The sequence below is a fragment of the Anser brachyrhynchus genome (genome assembly GCF_964034855.1).
Source record: "Anser brachyrhynchus genome assembly, chromosome: 4".
Lineage (NCBI taxonomy): Eukaryota > Metazoa > Chordata > Aves > Anseriformes > Anatidae > Anser > Anser brachyrhynchus.
The window spans coordinates 34,476,449-34,496,765 of record NC_137698.1 but is presented as its reverse complement, the minus strand read 5'-3'; the positions used below and the strand labels follow the sequence as shown (position 1 = coordinate 34,496,765).

Sequence of the window (20,317 nt, the reverse complement as noted above, 5' to 3'; positions counted from 1 at the left end):
TAAACCTCTCTACTCTTTTACTGACCAGGAACACCTGATTGAAAATGAAGTATCTATTCTGCGTCAAGTGAAGCATCCAAATATCATCATGCTGATAGAAGAAATGGACACCCCAACAGAACTCTATCTGGTAATGGAGTTGGTCAAGGTAAGACTAAGGGTTTAAAAAAAAAAAAAACAATTCTCTGTGCTAGTCAAGGATGTAATGTCTAGGAGAAATATATCTAGAAAGTATAATCAGATAAGATTTTAGTGGCAACCTCCATTTTTAATCATGCAAATATTCTTGTCAGTCAGTTACATTCATGGGATTTACATCTCTTCAATTTTAATTAGACTATTTGCATGCAGGTTTGAGGTAATTTTGCAAAGTATGTGCACAGCTTAGAGAGAAGCGGGTAGTGTTTTTTTATAGCATGTTTAGAATATGCTGTAGCTAACTGTGGTGTGCATATCCCAATGGAACATTTGCGTTTATTTTGCTAATATCTTTTTTTAATCATTTGCTTTAAAGGAACAAATTCTCTTTAATTAGTTTTTCTTAGTCAACTGTAGATACAACAAATAATCTAAACTCAAATGATTATGTTCCATTAAAATTAAACCTTAAAAAATCTCACCTCTTTTGCTTGTATCAAACATTCACTTACCTTATGTCCAGTTGGCCAAAAACTTGATGGTGCTATTGTACTTGTACAGAGAAAAAAACTCAAACTCCATTCTGCTGTCACTTTGTGAACCAAATATATAAGTTGCATCAAGTTTTATTTCTGCACTCTCTCTTATCTGTGTTCTATACATACAGAGCAGCAGTGCCCATAGGGTTGATCAGCATGTCAGATACAAACTAGTGCAACTCATCACTTTTTATTTCTGTCTGAAACATTGTTAGATTCAGGAGTCCCCAGCAGAATGGCTGCCAGCTTGGGAAACTCTAAAGAAAGTCTGTAATTGTTGAATTCATAATTTTTGTAACATCCCATTTCTCTCCCTTTCTAGATGTTATTTTTATGTAATTGAGGCGTCTCTATTTTTAAAAAAGTTTGTTTTTTTTTTTTTAATATTTTAATAGTTTACCATCTTGGTGCATATTTCCTGGATTTCTGCTGCTTTTCCACGTGTACTGAAATGCTTGGAATGCCACCCACAGTGGCTCAGATAAATCACTCCTACAGCTGTATCCAGGGTAACCATCATAGAGACACCCACGTAAAACTCATGGCAATGACTGGAAATGCTGCATTAGTAACTCATTTACGTGTTGTTGTATATTCCAAGAGAAATAGGGTATTCTAGTCAGAGACTGCACAACTGGCCTACTCTGAAATCACCTGGAAGTTCTGCACTTCATAGGCATCCTGTTTAGCTACATTTATTTGACATTTTCACAATATATCCAATATTTCCAATTTGTAGTTCATTACAATTGCTACATTTTTGTGTTATGTTAGGCTTTTTTTTTTTTTTTTAGCTATTGGATTTATATTACTTTAGGCTTTATGCAAAATCAGAGCTGTTTTTTGCTATATGAAAGTAGTATTACACTGGTAAGATGAAAATGGAAAGTGTAGTCATGTATGTAATATAAACAAGTAATCAGAAAGATCAATAGAATGAAATCAAGACCAAAAAAGGGCTGTGCTTTGTGGATGACTCAAGTCACGGTATAGTATCTTGGTGACAAAATCATCTTTTCCCAAATCATTTCTTTTTTAAACTCTTTAACAGGCCTCCAAGCATGTCTTTTGTACAGGAAGATTTTACATGGTGTTTTTACAAGGTATCTTCAACATCTTAATTATTTTTCCTGAAGCGATCTGTTATCTTTCCATTGCTTTAGGGAGGAGACCTATTTGATGCTATCACTTCTTCTACAAAATACACAGAGCGAGATGGGAGTGCAATGGTCTACAATCTAGCCAGTGCACTCAAATACCTTCATGGTCTCAACATTGTGCACAGAGACATCAAGCCAGAAAATCTCCTGGTATGTCCCATTTATTTTCTAATATTTTATCTTACTTTGTTCTCATTAATGCAAATGCTTGTAGATAAATGTCAAAGAGCTGAGTAGAGAACATGAGGAATATTAATTTAGAATAAGTATGTATAAAATAAATCTTCTGCCATGAGATAGCAATCACCATAACCCAAATGAGCTGTGCTCAAACATGTCCTTAGACCTATCTTTATTTACATTTCTATTGGCTGCCATTTGGATAAGTGGGAATATTGTCTCACAGAACAATGAATTTTAAAGCTGTGTTGATGAATTATTTATTACATTTTGCAAGTGGGAGAGAAGGTGGGCTGCGTGCCATTTCTTTGAGTGATCATATGGTTATCTCAAGAAAATTTTTTTCTTCTTCTTTCCCTGTCATAGCAGGAACATCTTTCTGATGACTTACTAGTATTCTAGCCCTGAACCAGCTCTGTACAAACATTTCTTTTGTGATAGGTCACTGACTACATTTTATTCTCAGCAGAGATATAAAATGAGTCTGTTGACAAGAATTACCATGAAATCTGCTTTGGGAACTGCTTGGGATACAGTGCACAGAATGGGAACAGGGTGCTGCCTTGCTTATATACAGAGGTGATAATCAGGTATTACAGATTGGGTATGAGATAGCACATGCGGTGCACTGAACAACCAACCCTGCTTGAGTGACTGTCAGCAGGAATGCTAGTAGCATTCATCAACACTTGATAGGCATTTCTTAAAGCCTTCTGTGGTGTTTGTCGATCACATTTAACATGGAGTCATGGATTATCCCAGAGCAAATTTTGAACTATTAGAAGGATGTGGTTATAAGCTGAAAATATTTTCTAATTAATAGTCAATTCTTTCCCAACCAATTCCACTGGCAGTCTTTAGCGATTGAAATCAGCCCTCAAATAAATTAGATTGTTTAGCAAAAGAAAGAGGGGGAGGCTTCTCCTGGAAAATGTAGACACAGCAGCATAGCATATAAAGGAAGGAGAACGAAAGTGGAAGTTTCACCTCTTTTCAGCACCTTTTCAAAAACAGCCAGTCCAAAGAAATTTTAAGCTCTCATTAGTATTTGAATACGTTACAAATAGGCACAATGTTCTTTATGTCTAGGAAGCCTAAAGAGATTCTTGACAGATGCAAGACTTATTCACAATGATTACAATGTCAGCGTGTTAAGATAGCATACTGGTATTGAATGTAAATGCAAATATTTCCCGTCAGTTGCCACCTGTACTTGGAAGTAGTTAGGTCTTTTGCACAGGGTCACCCAGCTGTCTGAATTCTGTTCTCTTTACCAGTCATGCATTCAAAAATACAAACTATAAGAGCAATAGCAGGTACGAAGTTGCTGTATCAAGGATAAAAACATTTCCATTAACGATATGAATTATACAGAGGAATGAAGGAAGGTATTGCTGCCTTAGTGTTACTCAGTTGTTTGAAGAAACCGAACAAATTCAGCCATTCTAGAGATGCTGGAGTCCTGTGTTCTAGAACCTAGATCCCACTGAAATCACGATAACAACATAAACATTTATTTTAAGAACAAAACCAGTATTAATTTATATGGAATGTGTCCTTATAATTTCCTGTGCTTTTGTTCTTTTTTTTTTCCTTGTTATTACTGTCATATAATGCTTGTCTTTCTATTAGAAACTACCTTCTTTCCCATGCAAAATAACTCATAACAAGATCTGCTAGATTCTTTATGAGGCTTTTGCATAAGATGCACTTGTATCTGCACAGAACCTTGGATACTTCGTAGTCAGCTTTCTCTTTACTGAACTCTTCTAGTATAGCTGCACCTGTGAGACTAAGTTTAGGTAAAACATGCCTATGGTTTAAAAAATCTTTCACTGACCAGATATTCCAATCTGATTGTGACCTACAAATTGGCAGCTACAATAAATTGCAAGTATATGATTATATTTTTTTGTATTATATTTAAAATCTATCTGTGTTCTGGGATTGGTCCCCCGCGTATTAATTGCTTGAGGCTTGTGGTCTGATTTTAGCTGGCAGACAGCTCCGTTGAACAGCAGCTCCAGCTGCACTGTGGCAAAAAGTTGCCATACCATTTTTCTCCTTTTTCTTTAGAGCAAGGAACCGGAAACATCACCCCAACCCATAATTTAACAGCCAGCATAGCCATGGTCTCACAAAGGGAATAATTTGTTGCTGTGTCATGGAACAAGCCGAGGGGAAGTACCATCTCTACTGTGCTGATCTGACAATATTGCACCTTACTCAGAGCAAGCTGTGCGGTCACCTTCAGTTCTTTTAAGGGCTTTTACATGTGTCTCTAGCCTCAGACTGTATTTCTTGGGATATCTTTTTGGAAGATATTGGTGGTTGACTGACTTCGCTACTTCCATAGAAATGTTATGTTTGAGAACTGTTACCTTTTCATCTCTTCTGGTTTTGGTGACCAAGTATTCATTCACATTCATTTGATGCATTATATCGTGGAAAGTAGGCAGAAGAAGAGAGTAGCACTACCAGATAACAAATAACAGTGAATTGTCTAGGGTGTTATCAGAATTAGCCATACAGATATTTTGCAGCAAGTTCGGTCTTCAGTCCTCAAGGCAGAAATTAAAAAGTAACAATGGAGACGATAAGATATATTGTAAATTTTCTGGAATTTGCCAATTATACAAACTGTCCACAGCTAAAAGTTTCATATTACTGTTCAGACTTATTTTCTGTGGATAAATTGCTTTTCTCCAGTTGTTATTTGGGGCAGAGCAGATGAGTGTTTGTGGATGTGTGTGTGATTATTTATTACAGTGTTGGCACTCCACTTTTAATTCAGTTGGTTTCATTTCAGACTTTGTCCAGACAGCTTACAGTTCTCATTTGAGCATAGTTTGTCTATGAATGGGAGTAAATATATATTGGATTCAGGAAGCAACCAAACCACAAGGACTGAGCAATTGCCAGTTGTGAAATCTTAGGATAAGAAAAGATTGGTCAAGTGACAGCTTGATTCTAAATATTTTTTTTTTCTTATAAATGCTGTTTTTCAAACAGCTACTTTTGTAGAAGGATAAAAATAAGGTTATCTGGACTCTTGCTTCCCCTGCAAAATCCATTATCTGACACGTATTGTTTTCAGATGTTTCATTTTACTTAAATGTAGCAGAACAGATGTACTTTTCTCAGTTTATTTGTATGTGATGATCATTCTTTCCAGTCATGAAAAAAAGCTGGAAAAAATTGTAGTCACGGATAGTGTCCAAAACAAATGAGCCCAGTTGTAGTCTCTAAGTGTTTTCTGATGGGAGCTCTGAATTTACAAATATACTTACATTGAATTTCATGCTGAGAAACAAGTACATGAGGATTCATTGGTGAAAGTGACATTGCTCAGTAGAAAGCAAAATTAAACCTAATAGGGAGGAAGGTGGAGATTTCATAACAATTTAAGTAACAGCTCGCTCCATTCTTACATAAACACTTTTTTTAATAGACTATTGAATATTTTATGAGTGAAGATTAACATAACAAGGTGTGCATCAAGATGCAATTCCTATAAGATGTTTATGTTAGGTAAGACAAAACTATTACAGCCTTCAAAATAATGTCCCTTGTTTTGGGATGGAAAAACAATCTATTCAACAGTTATAAAGACTCTAGAAGTTTGTGCTATATTTCCGTAGTAGATTATTTTATTTAGGTAGCTTTAGAGTTAGCGATCAAGAAGTACTTAAAACACCTTAACAATGTAAGGTCTCTAGAAAATTACATAGAAATGAAAGATATATTAGATACAGCAGAAATCTCCACGCATAGAATTTATTAGCAAGTGTAAGTATTATTAGATGAAAAAAACTTGGTCATAAGCTGAACAGAGAGCTTAATTTAAACATCTGTCTTTCAGCCAAAGCTTTGTTTCATTTCTAAGCATAATGTGCCAATTCCTGTTCTAGTCTAGGTGTCTTTATAGAGACCAGGATTCCTTCAGTGTAACGTGGTTTTACCGTAGCGCAAAGACATGGCCTAACTGGAGCCAAGAGTTATACAGTTTCCTTGTTTTTTTTTTCTTGGACATTTATGTCAGTCACATTAAGAAGTTACTGTGTGTGTCCTGGACAGCAACCTACCATTTCTCAGATGTATAATATAGCCATCTTTAAGTTTTATGTAAAATTACAAAATATTAGTAGGAGAAATTTTAAGTTCTTGGCTTTTTAAGAACTTGTAAAGACTAGAGTGTCCAGAAGCAGAGTAAACTATAGCAAGAAAATATTTTCATATATTTCCTTTTTCAAATTGAGATTACTTATGGCTGGACTGTCAAGAGAAGCCTGTTCTTTGAAAGTCTATAGCTTAAAACACATTCAAGAATCATGGACCTTAACCCAGCTGTAATACAGGACTGTTGAAGTTACATCTTATTCCTACCTTCTCAGTGTGACAATGATTATTTTCTAAGTAAATCAAAAGATTAACAAAAAAATGCAAATAGCCTCTTCACCATTCTGTTTCTCTTTTCCCCATTCTAGGTTTGTGAATATCCAGATGGAACCAAGTCTTTGAAGCTAGGAGACTTTGGACTGGCAACTGTGGTTGAAGGACCTTTATATACCGTTTGTGGTACGCCCACATATGTGGCTCCAGAAATCATTGCAGAGACAGGGTGAGGATAAGTAACTTAAGACATAGGTCTTGTAACCAGATATTTTTGGCAGGTAGCTCCTACCTGCTGTAAGAACTAGAATGCTCTAATAGGATGGTCCATCTCTTTTAACCAAAATAATTATGAGAAAACTGGCAGCATTCAGCTCCTGAAGGAGGCCAATTTCCCCACTCACCCTGTTGGTTTAATTAAACAACCCCATTTTTCTGTATCTAAACAGGTGGTTGCGTAAATCCAAAGTAATTTCGTGAAATGGCAGAACTTAACCAGTCTTCTATCCTACTAGACAAGAGCTCTCCATTCCATCTTAGCTGACTCTTGCCTTAACTGTGAATTCGATCCTCCTAATGGAGGAAGGTTTGTTGCATTGTTTCGAGCATTGTTCAGTGCATTTGTCATATGGACAAATATTTCAGAGCTGCAGTGATCTCAAATGTCAAAGTGCATTTCATTGGCATGTTTTACATTTGGACAAACTGAAGCTACTGAATAGGAAAAGAAATAAAAGAAAAAAATCTCTTGTTGACCTCTAGTGCTTTAATTTCTTTGCTTTAAATAAAGGTACAGTTCTTTAACCCTGTGTTACTCATTCATTTAGGAAACTGGAGAATCTTTCTTGTTGCTTAGCAACACATAATCATGTCAGATGTAGTTACTCCAGTATGGGGACTAAGAAGACACATCCTTGTCTTTTATCGCCAGTGATTCTGGATTGGGAAACCTTGATGCCGAATTGAATCGGGGTAGTGAGGGGGGCAGGGATGGAATTCTGTGGAAAATGATGTTATCAGGGCTTTCTAAGTCTGTGAAGGACCCTAAGTAAAATCCATATCATCAGCAAGCAATTTATAGCAGAATCACAATGTATGTTCATGTAATTTTCATCAATTGTTTGATTGAGTTTTATTTTTCAGTTGAGCACAAGTAACGCAATCTTGTTTACTCAGGTATGGCTTAAAGGTAGATATTTGGGCTGCAGGCGTGATCACATACATACTGTTATGTGGATTTCCACCTTTTCGAAGGTGAGTGTCACTGTATCTCCTTTCTGTAAGTAAGCCTTATCTGTCTCCTTAGAAAAAAAATGGATTAGACTGATACATTTCCTTTACCTGCTTGGTCCTTTATAAAAGTGGTTTCAGTTGTCCCGCTTGTCATGTTTTGGGATTTTATGTCCTTAATTTTCTATAGGAGCAGCTGGCATACTGCTGTGTCCGGAGATGTGGTGATGGTGGTGTGAGAGCATAGTTTTTCCTTTTGTCTGCTACATTGGACCCAGTTGAATGAATGAGTATACTTTGCCCTCTTGTGGCAGCTTTCTGGTTTTGTGTTAAGGGAAAAAAAGTTAATAGTATACTGAGGCGAGGGGAAGAATTTATGTTGCATTTTTAATTTTGTTAATCTTTTTTGGCAAGCGTCATATGGTTGATGAAGTTTGTTAACACGATTCTCGCTGCTTAATATCCCTGTATGCATGAAGTCTACTAAAAGTCAGATGGATGTGCTTCGCTTCTCTGTAATTTTTTTTGCCAGGGAATGAGAAGGAATTAGCACATTTTAATCAGGAATTCTCTCCTTCCCGTTATTCTTGTAAATAGTGTTTGTCCATTTTTACAGCAAAACACCTAGTTTTTAACTAAAAATCACCAGACCGAATATTTTGCAAAGAATACAATATAAATGATAGTCAATGGAAAAATTATCATTTAGTTTTGGTACTTGTTTTTTGCATGTTATTAGTTTGTTTAAAACTGAAAACATGTTTTGAAAGCTATATTATACAAATAAATTACAATTGCTTTGAATACAGTTTGGGCTGAGGAGGCAAAATGTCCATACTATGCTATCAGAATCAGGACTTAACAAAGGTTAACAAGTATTTGTTGCAAAACCAACCCAAAACTACATTGTTTATAACAGAGAGTTTGAGTGGATGTTCACAGTAGTTGGGGCCAACAAACAATTAAAAAAAAAAAAAAAAAACACTGCCTCTGCTTCCTGAATATTTATGATACCATACTTTTGATAAAAAGGTACTTACCCCCTCAGTAGCCTGCCAGTACTCAGTGGATCATGTGTTTTCCATATCATCTCTTTAGCTTTTGAAAATTCTCCTGTTGCACTAGCTTAGTACAAGAGACTCGTTTCACTACACTTCTTCCCATGTCATAGTCTTTTTGTGGCAGGTCCTTTAGTGCTAGGCTGGCAAGTGACTTATTTTTGAATCACCTTTACTGTCAATGCATGATGTGTTAGCTATGTAGTCTCTATTCCAGTAGAAGTATTACTTTTCTGTTCTTATTACTCCTGATGGTGTAACTATGGCAAAGACCTCAGAAGTGCTGCCACTATATAAGCCTGCAAATTATGCCCTTGTAACAATTGATATAAAATCATTTCTGTCCCATTTCAAAATCAAATTAAAAAAAATCGTGCCAGACTTCTTTCTTCTGATCTTTTTAAATTATTGCTGTTCTACAGTGAAAACAACCTTCAGGAAGACCTTTTTGATCAGATACTCGTTGGGAAGCTGGAATTTCCTTCGCCCTACTGGGATAACATCACTGATTCAGCAAAGGTACTGATACGTTGTCTAACATGGAAAACAGTGTCTGACAAGCCACTGAAAAGACTGTACCCTGTTGAAAATGCAGAACAAAAGATTCAGAACAGACTTACCTGCTCTTCCAGCTGCTGTGCCTTTTTAGTTAACTTAATAGTGCTTAATGAAAGCTCAGGTTTTGCAGACCTACTATCATGTTATTGTCTGAGTGAGTAAGTAAGTATAGCAAAATGGCAGTCACATTCAGTGAACATCATGTTGTTGGGTTTACTTAATGAAGGACTACTTATAGCAGGTTCAGCACTTCCCCTATAACATAACTGTCTCTGGATTTTCCCCTCCTGACGTTCTTTTAAAAGAAGAATGATTGCTATGTGGACTGAATACAATTGACATTATTTGTTCCTATTTTACTCTAGAGCCAGTTATTAGAACTTTCCGAGAGTTGCAGCCAGCTTATTTGCCATTGCTAATAGTTCTTGTGTTATCATTGACGTTTGTGTTTAAAATGATTGATTCTGTAGGATAAAGGTTTCAAATGTTAAACCCTACTTGACAAGTTAATTCAGGTAATGTTCTCTAAATTATGTCTAAAGATTCTCATTAGCACACAGAGGTTATTTATTATCCAGCTAATGAGAAGTTGCATTTTTTCCTGAATTTCCCAATGGCTGTTACCTGAAAAGAGAGCAAATTTATTGATTTGCCAGTGTTTCCCAAGGTCCAGTCATCTCCTACTCTTCCAGACTTGCATTAAGAACAAACAAGGCCCTCAATCTTGGTACTAGAAGCTGTCTTTCACTTAAGATTTACACGGACTAAGTGACTTGGCTGGTTGAGAAACCTCTCGGTTTGTACGTTATTTGCATGAAGAAGCCTTTTCTCAAAACTGAAATGATTATAATCTTGAAATACTTATGAGGAGTGAATATGACTGACAATTTGGAGGTTATAAAAAGTTTTTGAAGGGGGAATTTGGCTCTAATTACATTAATTTGTTCATAAGGGAGAAGGAAATATTTGTCTTGATAGGCTTGTAGAACCAGGAATTACATCAGTAAATTAGCTGTTAGTTACATAACAATAAACAGTTGAAGAAAGTGTGGGGGGGTTTTTTTGTTTCTAAACTTTACTGTCTGCTTTGCAATAATGACCTCTTTAAGGTTTATCATATCCATAAGCAACATAGTCTTACCATTAACAAAAGGTCCACGGAGGCATTTGATAAAGCTGAAGACACCTGCTCTAGTGCCTCTAAAACATGATGAAAGCTGCAAACAAATTATGATGAAAACCATAATCCCAAATCTTTTTTGATTTAACCACGTAATTAAGTATTTTCCCCTATCTATCTGCCTTTTCCTACACTGGGTGATTCTGAGCTGGAGAATTGCGTTAAATGTCCTTTTATTCTTCTGGTGGAACACATAAGAGAACACAGTTTTAAAATAATTTCAGCAGTTTCTTGAATTTCTGATGAAGTTTCTTACCTCTGATTTGTACTCTTTACGTACTGTGACTATGTACCTTGCCCATAGAGGATCATGTCTGTCCTAGGTTTGATTTCATTCTGGTCCCCTGCACGAATGTAGAGAACAAATTGGAACATTATCGCTGATGCTTGCAATATTTACTTTTTGTCTGGTTTTAAAAGAGTCAGTGAATCATGAATACAATAATAGTTGCACTAAGAAGAATTCAGTGCAGATAGCTCTTTTCCATTGTAATGCCCTTCCCCATTCCACTCAAACTCTTCTTTTTCTTTTTCCCTCTCCAAAGGAGTTAATTAGCCTGATGTTACACGTGAATGCTGAAGCTCGATATACAGCTGCACAAATCCTAAGCCATCCCTGGGTGTCAGTGAGTAAAGTATATTTTGTCTCTAATTTAATATTAAATCTATAAAACTAAATATTACAGTGTAGTTCTCAGAAGCAGCAACATGATTCTGCTACGCCCATTTCTGTTTATTGAACCACTAGTCCCTTTTCCAAATGTTAAAGAGATCAGCACAAGTCTGAAGTTAGCTACAGCTCTAACAGTTCTGTTAGCTACTGTGCTCTAAAAGAATAGAGCAACTATTAATAAACTATTATTAACTATTGTTATTTATTAACTATTAATAAAGCAACTATTGCGCACGTTGACATCTTGCTGCAATGCTACTTAAAAGAAATTACTATTGCCTATTTTTTCACAAGAGAAATAAAATTAGTAAATAATATATTATTTTTCACATAAGCACTAAGCTGATGACAGCTAGGTACTTCATCTTTTTGAACTGCAGCAAGAGGGAACACGGAAGCGCACTGCTTATTGATTTAAAATCCTGTTTTTATTAATAAATATTAGGTCTACATGTATATAGCCAACCTTTATTTCCACGCACATTTTAAAAGAGAGACCAATATGATATATGGAGTTCCCTCAAACATGAGAAAACAACTGTAATGATTGTGTCTATTCGTAACAGCTCCTTTCAAATGTATTTATGGCACTGTATTTTGTTTCCATGTTTTTGGGGATGTGATGGGCCATTTAAAATGCTGATATAAATAAAGCCAACTGACAAATATGCTTTTTATTTTTAACATTATAGTTATGCTCGAATAAAACTTAAAATAGTGGGACAAATTCATGGACTGAAAGTATACAGTATCACATGGCATTTTAAGAAATAGGAGGTCATAAATAAAACAGCAGTTGCTACGTTCCTTTCCTACGTAATTTCTCTTAACCAGTTTGAACCATAGCTCATGTATGAGAGGGCATTCTTTCTGGGCTGCTTATCTAAATGATTATTTCACAGGAAGTACCTCCGGATGATACAAAATTTCTCTTTTGCTCAGTTATGTTAAATATTTTATTACTATTCCCTAACTTCAATATTATGTTTGTTCTTACACAGGATGATGCTTCCCAGGAGAATAATATGCAAGCTGAAGTAACAGGTAAACTGAAGCAGCACTTTAACAACACCCTACCCAAGCAAAATAACACATCTGCTGGGGTTTCTGTCATCATGGTAAGTGAAATTAAATGGTTTTATACATTCTATATTACACTTCGCAATTTTTCTAACAGTGCTCTATGAGCGTGTGTGGTGCAAGAATAGCAAAAGCAAAGCTAGAATAGTCTCTAATTCTAGTTTTTATCTGTGTATTGTGTGGATTCTCCCATCAGCGCTTGAGAGCAACCTAGTCTACCACAGCGTGCTAGCTGAGCTATAAAAGCAAGCTTTCAGATACATGTTAACACTAAGTAGTAGTATGTTGAAATGGAGTTTATGAATGATTTGAAATTTTTCATTATAAAAGCTGTAATATTGTTTTTAATCATACTGATCACCTAGTTAGTTAAGTTGGCTCTTCCCAGATGCCAAACCAATGTTTGATCTTGAGCATGCTGTTGTTCAATACTATGCTTGTGGGGAAACCAGAATCCCTTTTGGAAATTTTTCATAATATTGAATATTTACCACATTAATTTTGTCCCAGTCTAACATACTGGGAACCACATACCACATGTATGTTCCCTAAGGGGGGACTTTATTCAAAGCATATGAAGGAACCCTGATGACCTATAGCTTAACTTACATAAGCAGTACTTATAGCAGGCAGATATATGAATCATGGTAGAAGAAACGCAGTTGAGTTCACTGTTGTCAGTGCTCAGAACTGCACTCGTAATTGACTAGTCACTTTTGCAGAGAAAAAGTCAACACTTCTAGAGGCTGAACTGCCATTCTTGTCTTATTGCTGTCCATTGTGGTTTAATGCAAGGGTGCACACTGTGCACAGAATATCTTCCATTATTAATAGAAAAATAAAGCCATAGCTGATAGTAATGTACCAGTGACTTCTTTCCCCGATAGAATTAATTACTCTCAAAGTCCAGCCCACTTATGTTACCAAAGAGTTGTTCTTATCAACTTAAAGTAGGCAAATTTAAATAACATGTCTGCATATATATACTTTTGCAAATGCATTTATATGAATTAAATAGGCAAAAGATCTAACATGGAAAAGTAGTAACAAAATAAAAATGAGAGAAGTCAGAAAATGTATTTCAGGTTCATGCTGTTGTCTGCATTTCATTTGACAGTTTGACTTGACAGTTTGAGAGGGACTTCAGAGCTTCATTCTTTATACTGTTGAGACTATGGATAAGCCTGAAGCTGAAAACTGGTATAAAATGCACTATATGTAATAAGAGCAATTTTAATTCTAACTCTCAGCCCCTCTCCAACTTGCATGCCACTTAAGCCTATCTCAGATCTCTGACACAGCGTAGCTTCTGGCTTCTTATTGGTGTAGATTTTTTTCCTGATTCTGTTACTACTGACATCCCTTCAGCCAGGAAAGTACACATCGTTAAAACTTTTATTTTAATTTTCCCTTTTTCTGCCTTATTTCCTCCTAACCGGTATGGAAGGATGTAAACAATTAATTATTTAGTTCTGAATGCAGCTCCCAGTTACTGCTGAAGGGAAACATCTTGTTCAGAAAAAGCATAATCTAATGAGTTTTAAGCCCCCAGTTTGTTATTCTTGCCCTGGTTTATCTTGAGCACTGAAATTTAGTTATCTTCAAGTTAACAAGGTCTTCACTTGTACTAGAAATCATCACTTAAAAACATTCAGACAAGCACAGTATTGTAATTCTCATGTATTGCAGTGCATTGCTAAATCAGCAATATATATTTAATGGAATCCCTTTTAGCATCACTTCATTCAAATACTGTCATCTGGCCAATGCAGATAATACCACCATGTGGCAGATAAGTAAAACTGCACATACCTACTTCAGTGTTCTTGCACAGAAGACTTTCTGCCCTTAAAAGCATGTTGCTGTTAACTCATAACTGATTTTTTTTGTCAGTTTATAAATGTTCTGTTAATCTAAATTTGCTGCAATTGTGTTAGTTCTGCTTAAAGTAAGTCTAGTTTCTGTCCCTTGCTTCCTTCCTTTTTCCTCCTTTCCCAATGCCTGCATTGCTTTCCTCTGAGTAGGTCCAAGGCAATGGTACGTACTAACTGCAGTGCTTTGTTCTGCTGCACAAAAAATACATGTGCTGTGTTCGTCACAAGGAAAAAGGAGAAATAATTCAGCCAGTCTGAAGTGGAAATAGCTTTACCACCACACAAAAATGCTAAAATAAAATCTTCTAAATACTTGCAAAAGAGTTTTCTATATATATAGAAATATAGAGATATCTATCTACCTATATATATAGATGCATATTTGAAATTTTCTAGGCTAGCACTGATAGATGGAACTAGTCATTTCTTACCTCCTCAGACGTATCTTAGTCTATTCCCCTGAGAGCAATTTTGTATATATGTACATCTTAAAGTATCTGAAAGCATTAGAAAAAGTACACATCACCTCTTGTTCACACCACAAAGCTACAACATTGGATACCCTTCTATGTCCAGAGAACAGATTGACAGGTGGCACACATTCCTTGTGAATGTGACACAGACAGTAGCCCAAACTAACAAAATGTAGAACTGCTTGATGAAAGAAAAGGTGGCAATTCTATGAAGAAGAAACCAAAACCAACCAAAACAAACACAAGCAAAAACAACAAAACAAAAAACAAACCACTGAAATAAGAATTGTTTTCATAAAATACAGTCACATCAGCCATCATGTGTAACAGAGCTAGTCAGAAGGTAATCAGTCCTAACTTAATAAAAAATTTTCTTCCTCCAGAACAGTGAAATTCAACCTCCTCTCTTCAGTTCTGAAAAAAAAAGAAAAAAATCCTAAACTTTATTACATATGTTGTATTGCTATATGCAAGGTGTGAATGACTGTCAGAAGCTGCTGTGAGGACAGCACCATCTGCATGAGCTGTGGAAGTACTTCCTTTCCTTTCCCTTTTTAAATACCGTGCCTTGCCCCTCAAACAGCAGGAACCTATTTATTCACAATTCTTTTTCCAGCAAGTAAAAGAGGAAATGCAAGCCTGCCTGCATAGCAACTACATTGATAATGGTAAAACTAGTGCATGTCATAGCTAATCTCAAAAGTCTAGCTACAGTTCAGCTAGACGTTCCCTTGCATGCTTCATTTGCAAAGTTGATTGCTAGAAGCAGAGAATTCAATTGGGAACTATTGAATTTTCTCCTTGTGCCTGTATGCATGTAGACTTCTGTTGTAACTTGAAAAACAGAACAAAACAAACCCCCTCACTTCAAAATACTTAACCCTTGCCTTTTAGGGGCTCTTATACTCAGTACTTGGGGCTAAAAAGCCTGTCAGGAAGGCCTTGCAGGGAGGAGGGGCATCACCAGGCTGCTGGATGATTCCCACCTAGCCTGCTCATTAAACCTCATATAGCATGCAAAAAGAGTTAACAAAACACAACAGAAAGCAGAGTTAAGCCTGAAAAATACAGGAAGGAGATCTTTGCACCTCCAGTGTGATGGATAAGAGGCAGGTGTAGGAGCCCTTGTCATTGTAATTGTACAAACAGTAATTTGAATCACTGATGTTAAGGAAAATCTAACATGGATCACCGTCTTCTGTCTGTTCTACTCAGAAGGAACTGACCCATTCCCAAAGCCAATTGTCAGCAGGAAATGGAGTGTTTTTCAAAAGGAGAAAATAAAGTGGCTCTAGCTTTTTCTTGAGTTTTAATAGTTATACAAAGTAGAATAGTTCTGGCAGGAAATTCTGAGTGAGAACGATTCCAGAACAACCTGCCTTCCATATACCTGCAAACTACAGAAGTCCTCTACTTGAGAAACTGGAGATGCCAGGCCAGCTCTCTTTGCCAAAGTCAAGTAAAAAGAGAAATTCGAATTTCAGTACCCCATAATGAAAGTTTTCACTACCTAGCTACATGATCAATTTGGAGAGAGGATATTACTTTTTCTCTGCCTTGTCCTTGGTGAACTTGATGCAATAAACCATGGCTGAAACACATACATACTGAAGTTAACTTTTATCAGAAAATTATTTCAGTATCAAAACAACAAATTTTAGTGAATAGTGTATTAGACCAATTCCACTAATACATAGAAATTATCACATTACAAAAGTCTTCTGTAACAATTTCTTCTTTTAATTGTTCAGGAGAAGGCAGAGCACCTGATCTTACTGCACGGTTAGTACATCCCAGCTCAAAATATGATTCCAAGAACTAGTGTCTTACAATGCTTACACATACATATGCAGAGGTCACTATGAAAGTGAAGCATATATTTGTACTCTGCTTTTAACTTCAAGTATCACACGTTTGTAGATTACTGTAGAAAGCCCAAGCTGCACTTGACTGGAATAAGCATACCTTGCACCACTCTACATAACTGAATAACTACAAAGAACTTAATCTGTATTAATTTAAATCTGTATTATCATTGGTAGTTAAAGCTCTTCCATGAAGCAAGTGGTTAAGCCAAGACTTACAGGGTTTTATAATGATCAATATAAGCCTTCAAACTGTGAAACAAGACCCATTGTGCTGTCCCTCCAAGTCTTAGAAAACAATGCTGAAAGACAGTTTTGACACAGGCACTACAAGATTTCCCTCTAGGTCACTTCAAATATCCTCCTAGAAATGAAACATTACACTGTGGTTTAATATAAATTTGCAGTAGCCTTCAGAGGCTATGAAAGTTGTCTGATTCAGCAGACACCACAGACTCTAAAATAATCCACCTATTGCACTACAGTGTTCTCAGTTTCCAGGATAACCTCGTCTTCATTAAACCTGTGCATTTTCAGGTATAACATTCAGAAATTAACACGGTTTTGCCACTGTATTCTGTCGGTTGCAGGAGAGCTCACCTTCCTTCTTTCAACAAGAAACAGAAAAGGATTCTACTTAGAAAAATTCCTTACATTTCCATCTGTCACCCTCAAAAACTGAGAGTTCTGTTCCTTGTGGCTACAGAAACGTATATTTAAATTATATGTTTAAATTAAAAAGTATTATGTTACTTCCTGTAGCTACACAACTGCAGGTACATAAATTTTGCTAAAAGCTAATATGAAGAGTTCAGACTATATGACAACCACTTTTTTTTCCACATCAGACTTGTGAGACAAAATTGTCTGCTTGTACCATCACAGCAAACACAGGTCTCGAAGACGCATTTTTTAAAGACTGCACCATAAAAACCTACATTTAAATAAGATTTCTAATTTTATTTCTCCTTTTTTTCTGGCTCTAATGCATGCACTTGTCTTGTAGATTATTTTAACCCTGAAGTTAACTCGGGGCTTTGATTTAACTGCTGGTTTTTTTATTTTGCCTTGGGTTTCTTGTTTGTTTTTAGAACACAGCTCTAGATAAAGAGAGTCAGATTTTCTGCAGCAAGCGCTGTCAGGACTCCGATAGAGCTGGAATGGAAACAGCTTCTGCAATTACTGCTGCAGCTGATGATCCTCGTGTGACTGGGTCCAAGACCCTCCTCCCTGCTGCTTCTGAGCCAGTCAGATCCCCCTCGCTCCCCACCTCAGTGTCTCCTGAGTTTGCTGGGGATCAGCCTGGTGTGTAAGACTGATTAAACCAAGTGCAACTGAAGCTCTCTGCACTCTTGCCACAGTTACTCTTCGTTTCATATGATGGTTCGTTTCCAGTTTTCTTGCAACCTCCTGTGGCAAGCTCAGGACAGGCTCTGCCATGAGAGACTGAAATTGTAACAGCGGGTGAACAAATGCGGTCTTCTGAGTGCTCTTTGCCCTCGGTCTGGAGAACATCACTAGGGAAAAAGATTCTGGTAATGTTAGATGATTTTTAAGTTACCTGTGTTAGTTTAATTTACTGCATTCACACAGCCTTGGGCTCTGTAAGTAGACTAACTTAACTGTGTAGCTAACCATATTTTTATATAGGCGTTTGAGATGATGAACAGTTGCCAGGCTTCGCGTCTACCAGCAGGCCCCAGTGCGTTCTTTTGATGAGGATTCTCAGAAAAGCAAGAGAGGAAGACAAGGGAAGAAAACTCATATTCACCTTCTATTCTGATGCCTCTACTTTTAGTCAAGTTTCCACCAAACTTGAAGAGGCATATTTTCATTAAAAAAAATAAATTAGTGAACTAACTGTAAAATATCATGAGGCAAACACTGGAGATACAGGGAAAGATGGTAATTTTTGCATAAAGTTTGTTTAGACTTGCAGGCTGCAGGGTAGTGTTTAGATAATGTGAATTTAAATAAAGTGACTTGGGATATGAACACGAGCACTGGACATTTATTTGTAATGAAGACTGGAGTCAAGGAAGCCTTTTTGTTCAAGCTGTTTTCTATCCTAATCACAAATGTCGCATCCACACCTTTCTCCAGAGTCAGGCCACCTATTAGATACAACAAAATGACTTTGGAGCTGTGAACAGAGAGCCTGCTGCATGTCATCTAAGCTAGGATGGATGGAGTAGTTCCTAGTTCTAGGGCAAGCTGATAGAGGAGCTACTACAAATGGCCTCAGAAAAAAAGCTACCCACAAAAAGTAGCTGTCAGAGGTTTGTCAGTGCTATCCCCCTATTCACCTGGTGCAGGCACTGGAAACAAGGATTGGGGAGCAGCTATCCTTAATCTGCAGTCACAGGTAGATGAGGTTTTATCTTTACCATACTGCTTAGTTCAATATTGTATCTATTCAGCTTATTCTTTTCCTTTGCTTGTTCTTATGAATTGGTCATAGATCATTTTCTTTCTTAGCTATACTTTCTACTAGAATTGTAAAAGACAAGACCTGCAATAAACTTTCTAAAATTAAAACCCTCGGTCATTTATTTCTTTGAGAATTCACTTATTTTGTTAGTGGAGAGACCAACTAGGTACCTAGCAAGAAGATTTCATAAAATAAATCCAAGCATTTCCCATAACCTTTTAAAGTCCCTTGATATGTACGGAAGACAGAGGTAATACATAACTGACCATGAGTAATTGTCTCTTCAAAAGGTAAAGCAAAGTGCACAAAGTGCCAATTGATAACTTAAAGTCACAGTACAACTGAGAGATTTACAGGCATATTGACAAAAAAAATGGGTATGAAAAGGTCATAAACTATCATAAAAATGTTGGGCTAGGTCAGGACCAAAAAGGTCTGAGTTGCAACTAGTTATTATGAGTTAGCTTTTTTTTTTTTTAATGGGATCACTGGAATGATTTCAAGATTAAGGGAGACTAAGGGAATAGCCTTTGTATTAAATTATGTACATTTATATTTTTGTACAGTACAACAATATGAAGATAAGCCTAATCTTACCCAGAAACTAATGAGAGTCCACAGGATAGATATGTGTATGCAATTGGTAAGTTTGGTAAGGAGTCTTGGGCTAAGGTAAAGAAAAGATGTGTAATTTCGGATGGGATGGGCTAACCCAAACACCTACAGCAAAGAAAGGGAGCCTCTGACAGAGAAGACAGCGACAAGCTACTGAACTGGGAGATGAATAAGGAAGAAGTAGCAGCAAAGTGATGAAGACTGGGTTATTTTAAGCTCTTGTTTTTTTCTAAGAGGATGGATATTCAGCTGTGTAAGGCCTAGATACTTACCTTATGAAGGAAAAATTGACACGGATTAACAGAAATAGCTAAGAAGTTGTTTGCCACAAAGCCTCATAATAAAGGAAAGGATGAAAATTTAACCGGTAATCAGCAGTCAGTTGAACCACTGTTTTGTCGCATGGAAAAAGAGGGTAAAAGGCTTACAAATCTTGAACTCATGAGCCTAAGTTCGTGACTGACCAGCACATGAACATTTGAAGACAAGTACTTTGATTCACAGAGGAGAGGCAGCTGATAGACTAGGCCAAGACACCTACTTAAAAATAGTGACAACAGCTGGGAAAAATGATCATGTGGCCAACATACCAGATAAAAACATGGGATATCTGGGCAAGATCTTAACTCAGTCCATGACCGTAGGAAACTTGCATCACTTCTCCATGCCTGAATTTAATGCCACAGATGTTAAAGCTACGGGTATCACAGTGGAACATCAAAATACAGGTCTGTCAGTTAACAATAAAACACTTACTTAATGAAGACTCCTAAGTCCTATGTTTGGTTTGTTATCTGTTGCACGTTCACTTAATCAATCTTTATCCATCACTTACTGGAAGAAGGCAAAAATTATAAAAGAAAAGGTAAAA

General features: G+C 36.6%; 1 protein-coding gene across 5 annotated transcripts in view; it reads left to right on the top strand.

Annotated features, from left to right (window-relative positions):
• The window catches only part of DCLK2 (doublecortin like kinase 2), an 86,377-nt gene extending 67,439 nt beyond the window's left edge, over positions 1 to 18,938 (top strand). For 3 of the 5 annotated variants that reach the window (XM_080589409.1, XM_080589410.1, XM_080589412.1), the window contains 8 exons: positions 29 to 148; positions 1,841 to 1,987; positions 6,505 to 6,638; positions 7,586 to 7,663; positions 9,120 to 9,216; positions 10,981 to 11,061; positions 12,110 to 12,226; positions 17,492 to 18,938. In XM_080589409.1, coding sequence (XP_080445535.1) covers positions 29 to 148; positions 1,841 to 1,987; positions 6,505 to 6,638; positions 7,586 to 7,663; positions 9,120 to 9,216; positions 10,981 to 11,061; positions 12,110 to 12,226; positions 17,492 to 17,713 — 996 coding nt within the window. In that variant the 3' untranslated portion in view covers positions 17,714 to 18,938. The other 2 variants (XR_013950208.1, XM_080589411.1) reach the window with 2 other exon arrangements.
• Positions 18,939 to 20,317: the final 1,379 nt, after the last annotated feature.